Source organism: Cololabis saira, chromosome 3 (genome assembly GCF_033807715.1).
Source record: "Cololabis saira isolate AMF1-May2022 chromosome 3, fColSai1.1, whole genome shotgun sequence".
In the NCBI taxonomy this organism is placed as follows: Eukaryota; Metazoa; Chordata; class Actinopteri; order Beloniformes; family Belonidae; genus Cololabis; species Cololabis saira.
The window spans coordinates 49,194,623-49,213,421 of record NC_084589.1 but is presented as its reverse complement, the minus strand read 5'-3'; the positions used below and the strand labels follow the sequence as shown (position 1 = coordinate 49,213,421).

The following is an 18,799-nucleotide window of genomic DNA, read 5'->3' as shown; positions in this document are numbered from 1 at the left end:
GTTTTCTTGCAGCACTTGCAGGAAAGAGTTCAGTAAAAGTAGTAATTTAATGGATCACATGAAGATCCACACTGGCAAAAGGCCGCACCTGTGCAACACCTGCGGAAAATCTTTTAGACAATCATCAACGCTCAAGAACCATAAAATGATCCACACTGGCGAAAGGCCATTCGTGTGCAACACTTGCAGCAAAACCTTTACTAGATCATCACATCTTAAAAGCCACATATACACGCACACGGGCGAGAAGCCCTACATCTGCAAAACATGTGGAAAAAGTTACACAGATCATTCCAGCCTAAGGGTTCACTCGAGGACCCACACCGGCAAAAAGCCGTACCTGTGCAACACCTGCAATAAAACCTTTATTACATTATCAAGTCTTAAATTCCACATAACCACGCACACGGGTGAGAAGCCCTACATCTGCAAAACATGTGGAAAAAGTTACAGGCTACCTTCCCACCTGGTGATTCACTCGAGGACCCACACCGGCGAAAGGCCATACCTGTGCAAAACCTGCAGCAAAACCTTTGCTGATTTATCAAATCTTAAACGGCACATAACCACGCACAGGGGCTAGCAGCGATATTTGTGCAAAACGCAGAATTGATTTGCTGAGTCACATGAGAAATCACCCGGAAGAGAAGTCTGGTGACTCGTGAAAAATGAAGCTCATGTTGTCGTCCTCCGGGGGCAGCTGTCCACTCCTGTCTGACCCACAGAAGAAGAACCCGCAGAAGTCCAACCACCACCTCCTGTGGCTGATGAGCCTAATCCCCTCCCCACAAGGGTTGCAGGTTCAACCCAGATTTATGTTTCTCCGTCAACTTGACGCAGAGGGAACGATGTGGTTGTGTACACTTTTTAAAGTTCTGCATTGAGGTTGTTTGAATCCCTGTTCCTTCTTAAAATCGTATTATTTGTTGCTGTTGGTAACTTGTCGTCTCCACGGTGCAAATAAAGAGCTGTTAGTATGTGCTGAAGTTTCTTTAAACATGACAGTTTATTTCGTTCATCTACAAAGCCTCTCTCACACATCCTTTTTCCCGTCTGTTTCTTCTTCACTCACATTCTCTTTGTAAAGTTAATCTGCAGCTCCATGTTGTTAAACTCTCTCCATCTACTCCGTTCAGAGGTTATACATAGTTCGCTGAAAACTGTAAAAGGCTTTATACATTTTAAAATCTGAGCTGCGCGTACATCAGATTATCGTGATAATTTATGAGACAAACTAAATCAAAACAATGTAATTCAAATGATCCATGCTGTGTTATTGTAACTATATGTTACAACATATTTGTGTACGTTTTTCATATTATTTAAATAATATAAAATTAACTATTATTTAATCACATGTATAAAATCAAGTTGTACTAGATTTACAACTCGTCTGACACATGATTTATTCTAAAGCTGATGTTGAGATACGTCTTGAAGCTGCAGATCTGCAGGTTGGAGAGCAGGAAGAAGAGGGAGGATCATCGGGATCAGATTCCAGGAAGAGGACAGACTTTGGATTTAACCCTTTTATATCAGACATCCGTTTGAAAGTAAATGTTTTTTTTACCTCAACTCATATTTAGTAAGAAATAATCATGAAAAATGTAATTCAATTTTCATTTTACATGGATGAATTTTTTTATTGTTTATAATTCTGGAATGTTATTATTTAGAAAGAGCAGCAGTGCCCCCTGGTGGTGAGTTATAAAAGCTCAACATAAACCCAAGAGTGAACAATCTATCGTAATAATAATAATAAAAACACAAATAAAAAAAGACTTTAGTGCATCAAAAAGAGGAAAGTTGTCAGTGACGCAGATTATTGGTACAGCGTGATCAGTACAACCAGCATTTAGCTCAGAAAACAATGTGGAAAGAGAAATGTCATCAAATGAAGTTGAAAAGTGGAGATGCACTTTATCCTTTATCCTCAACTTCCTCAATCACGTCATTTTGATCCAGTTTGTTATTTCACTGGTCTTGGCTTCATCAAATGACACATCCAGGGACAGAAGCCGTGCATAGGTGTTCATCCTGTCCAGGTGTTGGAAGGTGAAGTGAAGCCGAAGCCATCGCTTCATCCACTGATCTGTTGGCACGGTAGGAAAACTGATAGGAATCCACTGTGTCAGGAACCATGGAGTTGATGTGGGTTAAAAAAAGATGATCTGCTCTGTTGGTCTCTGGAGAAGGTTTAATCAAAATGTCTCCACATTTCTAGTCCATGAAAGAAGGCAGATTGTATGTCCATCAAATGCAGTCGCCATTGTTTTTGATAACTTCCTGCCACAAGGAGCCTCAGAGACTGAAGCACAGGTTGGAGATTCCTTCTGTAGCAGAAACTTGCACTTCCTCAAAACCTTGTGCAACAAGCCTGGCTTTTGGTACCAGTCCATTTTCCATCTCTTTCAAAGTGCAAACTCAACGAGTGGAGATGCACTTTTGTAATAATAATTACAATAATAATAAAAATAATAATATGATAATGGAGGGAGGACTTTGAATGAATGAAATGAAAACTGCAAAAGTCATCCCACTGTACAGAACTGGAGACAGACACTATAGCGACTATCCTGTCAAACAATTAGCCACTCGGCTGGGTGCGGGACGGGACTTCTTTTTTGACGCGCTCAGCTGATGGATGAGTGAATGAATGAAAGGTACACAGCAACGTCCACTGTCGGGTGAGGTTCCCATTTATTATCATTACTGTTAGTTTCAAAGCATGTTTATAGTATGGCAGAACTGTTTATGGAGTGATCTGAATTAATTGTGATGGTTCTGGCTGGTAGTAAAGCTGTCTTTAAAGAGCGGTAAAAAACCGTGCGGTCTCCCCGTCACCCATGCATTAATTGGCCGCCCAGAACACCTGCGCCTAAATACTAATTGCACCGGTAGTGACGTGGACCCAAACCACCATCTAACCTGCCACCAAGTGACAACTTGTAAATAAACAAAAAGACTGAAATAAGCAGACAAATAATGGCTCCTACACACCGGCCCCTTAATTGTGACTGGGTGAACAATTAAATTCAAGAAAAAAAGGGAGCCATAAATAGTCCAATCTTCCTCTGTCTTCTTTCTTCCTTCTTCTGAGTCTGGCGTCACAGACACTAGACTCAACGTTGGGTCATGACCATGCAAAAACTTTATACTGCCTCCTGTAGCAGAAAAAGCTTGGATATGGGCCGCTCCAAATGCCCTGTCTTTGTCTTCAGCTGTACGGAACGTACAAGTCCTCCCTTGTCCGGATATGTCTTTGTTACTCTTCCCATAATCCATGATCCACGAGGTGCAGTATGATCCATGACAATGACAATATCACCTATCACAAAACTTCTTCGAGGCTTTGTCCACCTTTGTCGTTCTTGCAGTAGCGGCAAGTACTAGGGGTGGGCGATATGACCTAAAATTAATATCACGGTATTTTTCATCTTTTGAACGGTGACGGTATAATATCACGGTATTTTTTGGTACGTTTTGGGAGGAGTAGCCTGTCCTGTCCCTTTATGTGAATAAGGTTAATATTTTTATAATAAGTAAATGGTAGTATCCTTATCAAAAAGAGACATGGGAGAGTATTATGCATTCTCAACATATTTATTTGGCAAAAAACCTAAAGATCTTACATATATATATATATATATATATATATATTATATTATATTTATTTTTATTATATTATATTTTAAGTATTTTGTAAACCTGTCTTAAAATGTAATACTGGACCTCGGTTGGGTTGGTTGGACAGCGGGTGGTGGAAAAAGTCCCTTAATTATATTCTCTTATTCTCTAATTTTCTTCTAAAACCCGCGGTACAGGTGCTTTTTTTCGAGAGAAGAACATGGTTATGGGTATTTTTTTGTCACTCTTTTTCTTTCTTTTGGGCAAAAAGATTCTTTTAAACCGACATTCATTAATTTTTTCTCCATCTTGAAGTCGGTGACTGGTATTCCAGCAGGTTGAAACAGCGCTCTGCGCTCCGCTGCCGTCAAAGACCCGCCCAGCTCCACTTCTGATTGGCTAGTGTTAGTTTGGTTGAGCGCCAGAGCTGCTTTCCTCTCATTCCATTGGTAGACGAACTCGGTTGACTCAACCTTTTTTTTTCTCTCAAACCTTTTTTTTTTTTTTTTTTTAAAGCACTCAAACTTGCACGCCGAGAAAAAAAACTCCGGCACGGTGCCGGAATACTTTAAGCCCTGCATTTCTTAGTACTCTTGTCGTAAGGTGTAGCAGCATAAATGATGCCTGCAGTGAAAGCTGTGTAGTCTTGGGACCGCTGCTCCGCTGGTGCTGCTCAGCAGCACCAGCGGAGCAGCGGTCCCAGCGGGACCAGCTGCTGGTCCCACTTGCGCTCGTTTTGGCCCGGGTTGCCTCTTCATATTCACAGGCGTGCGTGTTTTTTAAGTGATGGAAACAGGTTGCTTGTGTTTCCACCTCTTGCTGTCACAACACGGCAGCAAACCTTGCATATCACCGACGTTTTTAATTCCTTATTTAGGCTTATTATTTTATAATTGATTTATTACGGTATTGATGGTATTGCAAAATCCATGTCGTGGCGCAGTATCACACCGGTGATGACTATGACACCGGTGTACCGCCCACCCCTAGCAAGTACTCTCTTGTCCACCTCTTCCAGAACAGGTCCGACAGGTACTGAACCTGCCACCACCGTCTCTTGATGTAAACATCATCCTCTTGAAAGAGTCCAGGTGCAAGAATAGGCTTTCCTTTGAGCAGGAGGATGTGATTTGGCGTGAGTGCTTCCAAGTCATTGGCCTCATCAGATACTTTAGTAATGGGGCGGTCATTCAGAATGGCCTCTACCTCACACAGGATGGTATGGAGGCTTTCATCGTCCAAAGATTGTTGGTGTAGAACAGAACACAAGATGTTTCGGACCATTCTGATGAGGCGCTCCCACACACCACCATGGTGAGAAGCAGCGGGGGTGTTAAAGCTCCAATCAATACCTTTTTGCAGAAGAGCACTGTGAATCTTGCTGTGATCTATGGCAGCCAAGGCCTCTCGCAACTCTCGCTCAGCTCCAACAAAGTTTGTGCCGTTATCCGACCTCAAACTAGTGACTTGACCTCTGCGGCACGTGAACCTCCTTATGGCGTTAATGCAGGAATCTGTATTCAGAGAATAGGCAATCTCCAAATGTACAGCCCTGCTAGCCATACAGGTAAAGATGACGCCATACCGTTTGACCATGGCACGTCCTCTCTTGACATCTATGGGGCCAAAATAATCCACTCCTACATGTGTGAAAGGAGGCAAATCTGGCCTGATTCTTTCCTTTGGCATGTCGGCCATTTTCTGTTCACTGGGCTGTCCTCGATGCCGTCGACAGATCACACAGTCCGATATTATTCTTCGACAGGCAGAGTTAGCATTTGTGATCCAGTATCTACGCCGCAAAGTTGAGAGCATATGGTTTCTTCCGGCATGTCCAAGCTGCTGATGTATGAATCGTAGAATTAGATTGGATACATGTTGACTCTTAGACAGTATTACAGGGTGTTTGAGTTCCTCAGGTAAAGCTGCCCGACTGAGTCTTCCACCCACTCTCAACAACCCATCCTTCCACACAGGATCCAACCTGTAAATGTCACTCGTTCTCTTCACACCAGATGCTCCACCCTTCAATGCAGAGATTTCATCCTTGAAGGCTGCGTGCTGACTGAAGTGGATAATGGCAGATTCTGCTCTGGTGAGGTCACTTACAGACAGAAACTGATTGCCAACTGCATCTCTGACCTTTTTCATCTCCTTTTCCACCCTTTCAGGTTGCACAAGTGAGCCTGTAGCAGTAAAAGAAGCAACCACTTCCTTCCTCTTTCTCCTTAGCTCCAGGAGGATCGTTTTGAGCCGAAGGAACCAAGCAACAGTGGTCTTGAGCTTTGTCCACTCTGAAAAGAAACTCATGAGCTTAGCAGTTGCATCCTCAAAGTGTGTATTGATGACATTTACAATAACATTCCTTTTGACCTCTGGGTCTTGTGAGGAAATGGGCTGTGGATCAAAGGGTCTTGGCCAATCAACTTCTGGGTGTCGCAGAAAATCAGGGCCCTCAATCCACCTTGTGCATGCTAGAAAGCTATTTGCAGTCAGACCTCTGGAGGCTTCGTCAGCAGGATTATCCCTAGAGCTGATATGCCGCCACTGAACGACCTTTGTAGCTTCTCTTATAGAAGCCACTCTGTTTGCTACAAAGGTATGAAATCGTTTGGTTTCGTTACTTATGTATTTCAGCACCGTCTGACTGTCAGTCCAGAAACATGAGTCCTCCAACTGTAGTGATAGCTCTTTCCTCAGCATCCTGTCTACTTTGACAGCCAGCACAGCAGCGGTAAGTTCAAGGCGAGGAATTGTCGTCTGTTTTAATGGTGCAACTCTAGCCTTTCCCAACATAAATGCAAGATGCACTTTCTCCTGGCTCTCCAGCCTAAGGTAGGACACTGTGCCATAACCATGGTCACTGGCATCTGCAAAATGATGCAACTGTGTATGTAGGGGTCCTCTAAAATCCATCGGCTTGATGCAACGATCCATCTTAAACTCTGCCACCCTTCCCAGGTCCAGCAGCCATCCTGTCCATCGTTGCGAGAATATCTGGGGTATAGGGTCATCCCAGGACATGTTTTTTCGGCACATTTCTTGCAACAATAGCTTTGGTAACAGGGTAAAAGGTGATAGAAATCCTAATGGGTCGTAGATGGAACTAATGATTGAAAGGATTCCACGTCTGGTGTGTGGCCGTATTTCAACTGCAGGTTTGAATGTGAAACTGTCACTTTCCGCACACCAACTCAATCCGAGTGCCATCTCCACAGGCAGAGTGTCTTGTTCCAGATGTAGCTGCCTGGTTGGTTTTGAGCGCTTTGACTCAGAAATGGATGACAATACAGCCCGACTGTTGCTTGTCCACTTTAACAGCTGAAATCCTCCTTTTGAGCACAAGCTAGTGAGATCCTCAACGAGCTGCATTGCTTCTTCCTCTGTGGGCAAAGACTTCAGACAATCATCCACGTAGAAGTTATTGCAGATGGTATCTGTCACCTTCTCTGGGAAGTCAGCCTTATTGTCCACTGCAGTCCTCCTCAAAGCGTAGTTGGCACAACTCGGGGAGGAAACTGCCCCAAAGATGTGCACTCTCATTCTATGTTCTACTGGACGCAGTGAGGTGTCTCCGTTTGGCCACCACAGAAAACGAAGAAAATCCACATGCCTTTCTGACACTCTTACTTGATGGAACATAGCTTGGATATCCGTCATCAGAGCAACATGTTCTTCTCTGAATCTTGTTAAGACACCAAAGAGAGAGTTAGCGAAGTCAGGACCTTGCAACAGCTGACAGTTTAATGAAGTTCCTTTGAATCTTGCCCCACAGTCAAAAACAACCCTCAGGGTTTTCTTTTTTGGGTGGTACACCCCGTGATGAGGGAGATACCACACACTGCCATCTTTACCATCCAACTGGTCCTGAGGCACCACTTCCGCATATTCATTGTCAATCATGCCAGTAAGAAATGCTGTGTACTCCTCCTGGTAGGTCTTATTCCGTTCAAACTTCCTCTTGAGACTTTGAATGCGCTGTTCAACTATGCACCTGTTGTTGGGCATGGTGATGTCATCCACCTTAAAGGGTAAGTCCATACAGTAATGACCATCCTGCATGCAAGTGGACTTTTCTAAGGTCTCCATAAACCTCAGATCTTCCCTTGACATCTCATGCTTCTCCAACGTCTTCTCATTGAAGTCCTGGTTGTATTGAGAGATCAACAGCTCCTCGAGCCTGGCGACGGATATCCTGTTGGCACAAATGGTTGAGCAGCTTCTCTGACAACAATCATTATTGCTCCTTGCAGGACCATTGATGACCCACCCCAATAGGGTCCTCACGGCATATGGTCCATCACCTTCGCTGTTGATGATCTCCCAGGGCTCCATAAGCTTTGGCGCATTAGTCCCAATTAAGACTTCCACCTCAGCATCCAAGTCTGGGATCCTGATATCTCGCAGATATTTCCATTTTGTAATGTCTTGCTGAGTGGGAATGTTGCTCCTTGACACAGGGATTGTTTCCTGCGTGTAGGTCTCTGGGAGCTCCACAAATTGATTTCCATCCAACTTGGATACTTCCAGTCCTGAGATCACTTGACTTTCCACGACCTTTTCTTGGCCCATAGTGCGCAGTAGGATGTTGGTTGTTTTGCCTTGTAGGTTCAGCTTCTTCACGAAAGTGTTAGTACAAAAGGTAGCTGTACTTCCAGGATCCAAGAAGGCATATGTCCGCAGCACCTTATCTCCCTTTTTAGATTTTATCTGTACTGGCACGATGGAAAGAGTACAGTTGTCATCTCCGGCCCCAGTACAACCACGTGCCTTTAGGGAGACAAGGGCACTGCTGACAGGTGTTTCTGATTCCTTGTTCTTGTCTTTGCTGTGGATGTGCAATATAGTAGGGTGTTTTAGACTGCACTCACTGCAGGTCAGACGGCTCCTGCACTCCTTACTCATATGGCCAGCCTTCAAGCATCCAAAGCACATTCCTTTTCCTCTCAGGAACTCAATCCTTTTTCTCCCTTTCTCCCTTTGAGAAAGCTTGTTCAGCCTTGAACAATTGAGCAATGGGTGTGACTCCTAACAGTAGAGACAAGATTCTGAGGATGACTCCTTTGAGGCTATTGACTGTCTGGGAATCTTGTGCACTGGGGGTTTGGTTACAGCATGGTCGGTTGCTGAAATGGTGGTTGCAAAACTGCTTCCTTTGATGTTGCTCCTGGGTAGCAGTTTGCTTGCATTTACAGACTTTGAGGTGTTTGGTCGAACATCTGAAATATCACCAAACAGTGGATGAGACAAGACTTTGACTTGCTTCTCCAGAAAGCACACCATGTCAAGGAATGTAGCTCTGTAGCCTCGTCGCTCCTGTATGTCACAAGCTGTGGACCTCCACTTTTCCCGCAGCTTGTATGGCCACTTCATTAAGACATGCCTCATGTGAGATGGAACGTTCAACTCCTCCATATATTGTAACTCTGTCATAGCGTTGCAGCAACCTCTTAGGAACAGCGCAAACTCCTGCAGTGCCTGTATGTCTTCTGTTTTAATTACAGGCCATCCAAATGCTTTGTTCATGTATGCTGTTGCTATTCTGTGCTCATTGCCGAAATGTTCCTTTAAAAGACATTTTGCTGTTTGATACCCTTGTTGCGGTGTCATGTGAAGGCAGCTTCGCACCAGCTCCCGGGGCTGCCCCCTGGTGTACTGTTCCAGGAATACAAACAGTCTTGGTAACTGCTAGTTCTCTCTTCAATGCAATGCTCAAACGTTCTCATAAAGGAGACAAACTGCAATGGGTCACCATCAAATATGATAATGTCTCTTTGTGGTAAAGTAGCTGACAGTTGTTGTTGTACGAGCATGTTGGTGATTTCATTCTGCATCTGCATAATTCCACAAATAGCATCCTGGTCCACTGTATTTTGCACTGATGATCTGCTCTGTGCAGACTGATGATGTAGGGCATGAGACATTCCTGTGTTTGGTTGCAACTGTGGCCTGAGCGTGATATCCCTTTTTAGTGATGTCCCCTCTTCCTCCTTTAGGCGTGTTTTAATGTAAACTTTAGGTCGCACATCACCTATTGGAGTAATGGGTGGCAGAGTCGGGCTTAGATGCAAAGCTGTGGTGTTTCTTTTCGGCACGAACTCACTGGCCTTTGGGTTGAATTCATGGCTTGGTACGTTAAGTGCTCTGCTCACGTAAGAATTCATGCCATCCGAACATCTGCCAACATCACTGCCTTCCAGCACAGAAAGTCTTGCAGCAGCAATGGCTATTTGTGCATCAAGCTCCAGTTGCTCCTTCCTTTTCTTTAATTTGATTGTTTCTTGTCTGAGTTTTTCCTCTTGTTCCTCCAAATCATGTTTCCTTTGCAGAGCAGCAGCTTTCTCTTCTAAAGCCGCTTTCTCTGCCTTTGCCCTTAAACGTGCAGATGAAACACTGGAAGCATATGATCTGAGATAGTGGTCTTTTCTGCTCGACCTTTTACTTGACACATTAGACACACTGTCACCCGGATTGATGTCATCACAGCATTTAAATTTTGCATTTTTATCACCACCAGCATTTTCATTTTCACCACAATTAGCAGCAGCAGCATTTTCATCATCAGTTGCATTTTCATCACAATCAACTCCATTTTCCTTCAACCATGTTGATATTTCTTCCACAAAAACCTCATTGCAGGACCTCTTTGTGTGAAACCATGTTTCCTGTTTTCTCTGCTCCTCCTCTGGGAGAGAAAACTCAGTAAGCAATGTGTTGTGGAGATCAGAAGCCTTTTGACAGTGTTTCAAAACTTTTTAGGTTTTGTTTAATAACAGAAACATTTTCACTGGAAGTCAAGAGAGCAGTGATTTGTGCTTTTAATTTGCTTGCTTCTTTAAACTTCACATTCCTTTCTTTTTGAAGCCTTTCAATCTCCATCATGAGCCCTTTGACAGTATGCTTTCTTATTCTTTTTTCCACATCACATTCAATTTCCTTAGTCTCACTTTCATCAATATTAATGCGCAAATCACTCATTTCAACAGATGTGTATTTTGAGAAGTTTCACGGATCAATATTGCGCCCTTTGCCAGCTGCGCAGAGCGTTTGCACCTCCAGTCTGTCCAGACAACACACTCCCGTTCAACAATGCATCATTCCTCCACCACTTTGCATTGAAAGTCATCAGATCTGGCCGTTAATGCAGGACCTCATGTTCATAGCAGCCCACTGCCGCATACAGCGCTTCGCCGTTTCCAGTCTATGAATCCATTACACTTATACTTGCTTACATGCAAACTGGGAACCTCCTGGCGCGTTATGACAGGAAACTTCTCCTACCTTTCGCAGATGAGGTTGATGAACATTTACCGGCCAGGGATAACAGATGACGTTAGCAGCTCTGCAATCCGCATTTCCAAATGCTCCAATAATCCAAGTGAGATCAGGGTTTTTTACTTGTATAGCGACTATCCTGTCAAGCAATTAGCCACTCGGCTGGGTGCGGGACGGGACTTCTTTTTTGACGCGCTCAGCTGATGGATGAGTGAATGAATGAAAAGTACACAGCAACGTCCACTGTCGGGTGAGGTTCCCATTTATTATCATTACTGTTAGTTTCAAAGCATGTTTATAGTATGGCAGAACTGTTTATGGAGTGATCTGAATTAATTGTAATGGTTCTGGCTGGTAGTAAAGCTGTCTTTAAAGAGCGGTAAAAAACCGTGCGGTCTCCCCGTCACCCATGCATTAATTGGCCGCCCAGAACACCTGCGCCTAAATACTAATTGCACCGGTAGTGACGTGGACCCAAACCACCATCTAACCTGCCACCAAGTGACAACTTGTAAATAAACAAAAAGACTGAAATAAGCAGACAAATAATGGCTCCTACAGACACCAATTCACTAATTACAGGCCTGATTCTTTACTCCCAACATTTTCTAAGATCGTAGAAAAAGTATTTATTTACAGGTTGGACAAATTAATGCCAATCAAAAGGCCTCGCCCCTAATTACGCATTAAACTTCTTGCTTTATTTAATTCCAACCTGCCACAATAGGAGGAAAAAGAGGCTTCAAACCCCTGCAGAAAACCTGTGGGTGATTCATGCATGAATGAACCGTCATTCTGAGTTTGGGGGTTAGTTTGGGATCTTTATGCCCTCTAGTGGTTAAATGTTGGAAACTGCAGCTTTAAATGTGTCTTGTATATCTATATATTTCACACCAAAATCAGTTTGATAGTTTGATCAGTTTGATATTTAAATGTTTTGATGTCTCAAAGACTTACCATGTGTATTATTTAGAAGCCCATTGCAATAAAAGTTTCTTAACAACATAAATGTTTTATGACAAATAATAAAGAACACATGAATTAAAAAATATTTTTCTTTTATATATTGATATTAACAAACAGAAGCTTATCATATAAATTGCGTCAGCTCTCATTGTGTCGGAAAAAATAAAACTCTTTCTAAACCTTCTTGCTTGTGTTGTTTTCTCAGATGTAAATCACTTTGGATAAAAGCGTCTGCTAACATGCCACATGGGTGTTGATGGCAATGAGAAAGCAGACAATATTGCTAAAAGAGCATTGAAATTGAGTAGTGAGGTAATTATGGAAATTCCTTTTGGTAAAGGTGAAGCAAAATCATGAATTAGAAAGGCAGTGAGGGATTCATGGCAGAAGGTGTGGGACAACGGTGTAAAAGGGAGACATTTTTATAACATACACAAGTCAATTAACGTGAAGGTTTTCAAAGGAAAGTGTAGGAGAGAGGAAGTCATCATTTCTAGATTAAGATTAGGTCATACTAGTTTAAAATCAACTCTGTATTTAATGTCAAAGTCCGTGTCTGATAAATGTGATGAGTGTGATGTCACAGAGAATGTAGAGCATGTGATTCTTAAATGTGGCAAGTATGAGGTAGAAAGGAACGCTTTAAGAGACAGGATGTACGAGCTGGGACGGGAATGGAGTTTAGTAGGTTATTAGGGAGGAGTGAGGTGATGAGGGATTGTTATAAGGAAATCCTTGTCTTTCTTAAAGATGCAGGGATAGATAATAAGATTTAAATGTGATTATCTTATTTTATTTAGGTATTTCCTTTTTCCCCCCCCTTTAAGTTAGACTGTAACCTGGTGTAATAATGATCCTGATGTTACACACTCCGGTACAGCAGGTGGCGGTAGAACCTAATAACGTTGGTTGTGATCCGCCATTAAACCTAGAGAAGAAGAAGGAGAGGACGGTTCTGTTGTTTCTTTTCTTTTTCCTCTTCAACAATGTCTAAGGTGAATCATCTGAGAGAGTTTATCGGTCAGCGACTAACAGCAGCTGCTGTAGAAATATTGTCAGTGTTTGAAAAAAGCATCTTGGAGTATGAAGAAGAGCTCGACCGTCAGCGCAGACTGTTGGACCTCGCCTGGAAACCTGAAATCAGACTCCACAGAGTCGGTACGTAACCCTGGAAAGTTGAATGAATGAACACATGAGTATGACTCCTACAAGATCCCTTTGCAGGGGTGATAGCGCTCCGGCGTCACGCCGGATTTCCGGCATACCGAGGTGTTTGCGAGAAAAAATAAAAATAAAATCAGGTTTGCCGTTTATTTTTCTTATGATATAAATTTTTCATATACCGTAATACCGGTGAGTAGCGTACACAACGTTGGGAACGCTGCGCGGCGCGGCGGAACCTAGCGCCGTTGGACCCTGTTTGTGTGGGGACTGCTTTGCGAGCGAGCGGTGAGCAGAGCCGGCAGGGAAAAGTCAACAGTGCCGCATGTAACTTAAATCTACCATGGCCACAGCGTTAGTGCTCGGCCAAGTGAGGCTTTATAAATATATGGGCTTTATAAATGTATTAAATATATGAGCGCGGAGTCGGCGAGAGCTACGCGCGGCGAAGAGTACGAGCCGGACGCTGTGAAGCCTGATTTATAGTTCCGCGTTAAATCGACGCGGAGCTTTCGCCGTAGGGTACGCCGTAGTTCGCGTAACCCACGGCGAATGGCCTGCGTTGGTGTAACGCGGAACCATAAATCAGCCTTAAACCACACCTGCAGCTGATGAGAATGAGAGGTTAAAACAGCGGGGCTGCCAGTTGTTCATTCCTGGTACGTTTTGTTAACTCAGAGCTTTATTGGTTTGTTTGTTAGCTTGCTGGTGTTTTTTTTCTCTCTGGGATTTTTGAGTTATTTATGAAGAAGTTCTGAGTTCCGTGTGAGCAGTACTGGAGTTGAAGGGGGATGAGGGGTGATGTGATGGCACCCCCCCCCCCCCCCCCCTGAAACAAAAACGGTCCAAATCATCCCCCCCTGAAATAAAAACGGTCCAAATCATCCCCCCCTGAAATAAAAACGGTCCAAATCATCCCCCCTGAAATAAAAACGGTCCAAATCACCCCCCCTGTAAAACTGCCATCCCCCCTTTCCATCCCTTATGTCATTTCATCAATGAATGTGGTTTTACTGCTATTTCAACATTTAGAGTCATCACCAGAAAAATAACACCAGAAAAATAACTTATTTGACCATTTTCACCTGTTTCAAGTAAATTTTCACTTGAAATAAGTAGAAAAATCTGCCAGTGGGACAAGATTTATCTTCTTATTACAAGCAAAAAAATCTTGTTCCACTGGCAGATTTTTCTACTTATTTCAAGTGAAAATCTACTTGAAACAGACTGATTTATTGCTTGTGTAGTTGAAAAATACATGAGAACAGGACCTTGGAAAAAAATAATCGCATATTAAATCGCAATCGTAATATTGAGGAAAAAAATCGCAATTAGATTATTTTCAAAAATCGTTCAGCCCTACATTAGAATCATAAGTGCTGCCACCTCATTGTAAACTGCATCATTTTGTGAGGCCATGCAAACCTGTATTTATACTAGTGTGGACATTAATGTTTTTCTACAATATTTCCTCCTCATGACAGTAAAATAGGCCATTCTAAGCCAATTTACTGCAGCAATTCCTTTCCAAATCATTAGAAAATGTGGTTAACACCCAGTTGTGCATGAAAAAAAAAAAAAACGTGATATACCCTTGAAACCAATATAATTTTGAAAAATACCGTGATATAAATTTTTGGTCATACCGCCCAGCACTACGTTCGCGTAGATCCGAGAGACGCTTTCACTCAAAACCACACCAGTAGCCATACTTAAGCCAATCGGTTTAGTGTAGGGGGTGGTCTTGGGTTTTGGCCAATCAGATTGATTCTAGCCTCGCGTCACCAGGCTCCAGGCTGTTAACCGAAATCACCAAAATAAATGTGTTTCATTCTGTTTTCTAGTGGCTACATGTGGTGAGCTTGAACAACAGGACCATGGGTCAATTTACACCAGACTTACACTTTAAGAGGACAAAAAATGACAATTGTGTTGATCGGGGCATATATCTTGGCTTAGGGGCTTGCTTACCTCCCAGGGAAAAAAAGTTCAGGCTCAGGATTTTTTTTTACTATCACCCCTGTCACTCACATTCTCTTTGTAAAGTTAATCTATAGCTCCATGTTGTTAAACTCTCTCCATCTACTCCGTTCAGAGGTTAGTCCAAGTTTGATATATTTGCATGTTCAGTTTTTACAACGTTCCTCTGAAAAACATGAAGAAACTTCAGAGAAACGAGGACAAAAGAAGAAACGCAACCATCAACACGTCAGAAACAGAACAGACAACCATCTGTCACCATTTTCTAAACTTTAATGTCTGCAGTATTAAACAAAAAACCTTGAAGATTTCAGAAGTCAGTGCAGTCAGATACAGTTTGCTTTTATTTCCCCTAAAATGTTTTTATGATTTAGAAAACAAGAACATTTGGTTTTCAAATGAATGAGGAAATGAGTGTAATGTGGGATACACATCACGATACTTGAGTCACGATACAATACGACATTGCGGTATCCAAATTAGTTAGCTGAAAACTGTAAAAGGCTTTATGCATTTTAAAATCTGAGCTGCACGTACATCAGATTATCGTGATAATTCATCCGACAAATTAAGTCAAAACAACTCAATTCAAATGATCCATGCTGTTATTGTAACTATACAAGCTAAAGTTACAACATATTTGTGTACGTTTTTCATATTATATACATAATATGAAATTAACAGTATTATTTAATCACATGTATAAAATCAAGTTGTACTAAATTTACAACTCGTCTGACACATGATTTATTCTAAAGCTGATGTTGAGATCCGTGTTGAAGCTGCAGATCTGCAGGTTGGAGAGCAGGAAGAAGAGGGAGGATCATCGGGATCAGATTCCAGGAAGAGGACAGACTTTGGATTTAACCCTTTTATATCAGACATCCGTTTAGGAGTAAATGTCTTTTTACCTCAACTCATATTTAGTCAGAAATAATCATGAAAATGTAATTAAGTTTTCGTTTTAGATGGATGAATCATTTTATTGTTTATAATTCTGGAATATGTGGAAATATTATAAATATCTCCATATGTGGAAAGAGCAGCTGTGCCCCCTGGTGGTGAGTTATAAAAGCTCAACATAAACCCAAGAGTGAACAATCTATCGTAATAATAAAAACAAAAAAGACTTTACACTGCAAAAACTCAAAATCTTAACAAGAATATTTGTTTTATTTCCAGTTAAAATGTCTCATTTTTGGTAAAAAAAAAAAATCTCATTACACTTAAAACAAGAGTCATCATTGGAAAAAACAACAAATTTCACCTATTTCAAGTAGATTTTCACTTAAAATAAGTATAAAATAAGTACAAAAAACTGCCAGTGGAACAAGATTTTTTTGCTTGTAATGAGAAGATAAATCTTGTCCCACTGGCAGATTTTTCTACTTATTTCAAGTGAAAATTTACCTGAAACAGGTGAAAATTGTCAAATAAGTTATTTTTCTGGTAATGACTCTTGTTTTAAGTGTAATGAGATTTTCTGACTAAAAATGAGACATTTTAACTAGAAATAAGACAAATATTCTTGTTAAGATTTTGAGTTTTTGCAGTGTAGTGCAGCAACAAGAGGAAAGTTGTCAGTGATGCAGATTATTGGTACAGCCTGATCAGTACAACCAGCATTTAGCTCAGAAAACAATGTAGGACAGGGGTGGGCAATTCCGGTCCTCGAGGGCTGGTGTCCTGCATGTTTTAGATGTTTCCCTGCTTTAACACACCTGATTCTAATTAATCATTGTCATCAGCTTGTCATCCAGGGCTGCACAATTCTGTTAATGACACAGTCACTTGTATCACGGTGCAATGAAGCAGGGAAACATCTAAAACCTGCAGGACACCGGCCCTCCAGGACCGGAATTGCCCACCCCTGATGTAGGAGCTCTCCATGGTCCTGATGGAGCTCTCCAGGGTTCTGATGGAGCTCTCCATGGTTCTGATGGAGCTCTCCAAGGTTCTGATGGAGTTCTCCAGGGTTCTGATGAAGCTCTCCAGGGTTCTGATGGAGCTCTCCAGGGTTCTGACAGTCTCATGAAGGGGGTGGGAGACATTGTCCATGATGGAGGACAGCTTAGCCACCATCCTCCTCTCCCCCACCACCTCCACCGGGTCCAGACTGCAGCCCAGGACAGAGCCGGCTTTCCTCACCACCTTGTCCAGTCTCTTCCTCTCTGCTGCAGCGATGCTGCTGCTCCAGCAGACACACCATAAAAGATGGCCGGAACACGTGAGCAGTGATTCCCATCCTGCTAAAGCCATCCTGGAGGACTGTTGGGAACATAATAAATCAAATATTATGAGTTTTGGGTGGGTAGGAAACATAAAAGCAGTACAAGCAGGTTTAGGTCATATACACTTCAGTCCGACAGTCCCATATTCATGTACTCCTCCCTGGGTATTCATAGAACCGTCAGTAAACTTTGACATACAGCAACAATTGAAGAAAAGGAACAGGCAGATTTCCGAGGGAAGGGTAGCTGAAAGTTATCTGGAACAACACTTTTCAGACAGAATATTAATTTTCACTGATGGGTCAAAGGACCCTGATACTGGAAGAACAGGAGCTGCAGTTTCCATTCCACACTACAAAACACATATCAAGAAAAGAACCACAGACCATTTATCAGTATATACAGTTGAACTTGCAGCTATCATTTTAGGCTTGGAATGGATAGAAGAAAACAACCATAACAATACAGCAATAGCATCAGACAGTTGGGCAGCTCTTACAAGTATTAAAACCATGAAGTCATGTAGGCAAGATCTCATATATAAAATACATAATCTACTTCACAGAATGCACAAGAGGGGGTTGAAAGTTTGCTTCATTTGGGTTCCTGCCCATGTAGGGATAGAAGGGATTGAAGGAGTGGATATTCTGGCCAAACAAACACTCAAATCACTCACTGTAGATACAGACATTCCATTATGTAGGGCAGAGGGTAAATCAATAATCAAGAAACATGTGGGGAAAGTGCGGCAAGAATACTGGGACATCCAAGACACGGGAAGACACATTTACAATATACAGAAAACAGTTGGAGTGGGAAGAAGGAGGGGCAGGAACCGGAGGGAAGAGGCAATCATTACACGACTCAGGATAGGGCACACAGGACTGAACAATACACTGCACAAAATAGGAAAACACCCTGATGGCAGATGTGACCAATGTGGGCAGGCTGAATGTGTTCAGCATGTGTTGTTGGATTGTGGAGGATATGAGGTGGAAAGAAGGACATTAGCAGCAGCAGCAGAGGAAGCCAGGATGGCTTTAAATGTGGGGAACTTGCTAGGAGCAGAGTCAGGAGTTATGCTCAAGCATTTGATGGCATATCTGAAAGATACAGGGCTACTGGAGAGGATTTGATTTCCTTATTTAGTTTTTGTTTTATTTTATTTATTTATTTTATTTGTATTTTTCTTTTCTTATTTATTTTGTATTATTTGTCTGCTAGTCTACTGTTCCACACTCCAGTCCAGTAGGTGGCGGTAATGCACCTTCAAGTTGGTTTGCCAACCGCCAATAAACACCATTGAAGAAGAAGAAGAAGAAGAAGAGCAGTGATTCCTTTAAGGAGGACGGTTCTGTTGTTTCCTTTCTTTTTCCTCTTCAACAATGTCTAAGGTGAATCATCTGAGAGAGTTTATCGGTCAGCGACTAACAGCAGCTGCTGTAGAAATAGTGTCAGTGTTTGAAAAAAGCATCTTGGAGTATGAAGAAGAGCTCGACCGTCAGCGCAGACTGTTGGACCTCGCCTGGAAACCTGAAATCAGACTCCACAGAGTCGGT

The 18,799-nt window shown here is 42.3% G+C and overlaps 1 protein-coding gene across 1 annotated transcript in view; it reads left to right on the top strand.

Annotated features, from left to right (window-relative positions):
* Positions 1-46: 46 nt before the first annotated feature.
* The window catches only part of LOC133440745 (zinc finger protein 845-like), a gene marked incomplete at its 5' end in the record, with an annotated part of 28,901 nt that continues 10,148 nt past the window's right edge, over positions 47-18,799 (top strand). Inside the window, 3 exons of the mRNA XM_061718060.1 lie at positions 47-558; positions 5,643-5,727; positions 5,799-5,807. Coding sequence (XP_061574044.1) covers positions 47-558; positions 5,643-5,727; positions 5,799-5,807 — 606 coding nt within the window. The remainder of the gene's footprint in view (positions 559-5,642; positions 5,728-5,798; positions 5,808-18,799) is intronic.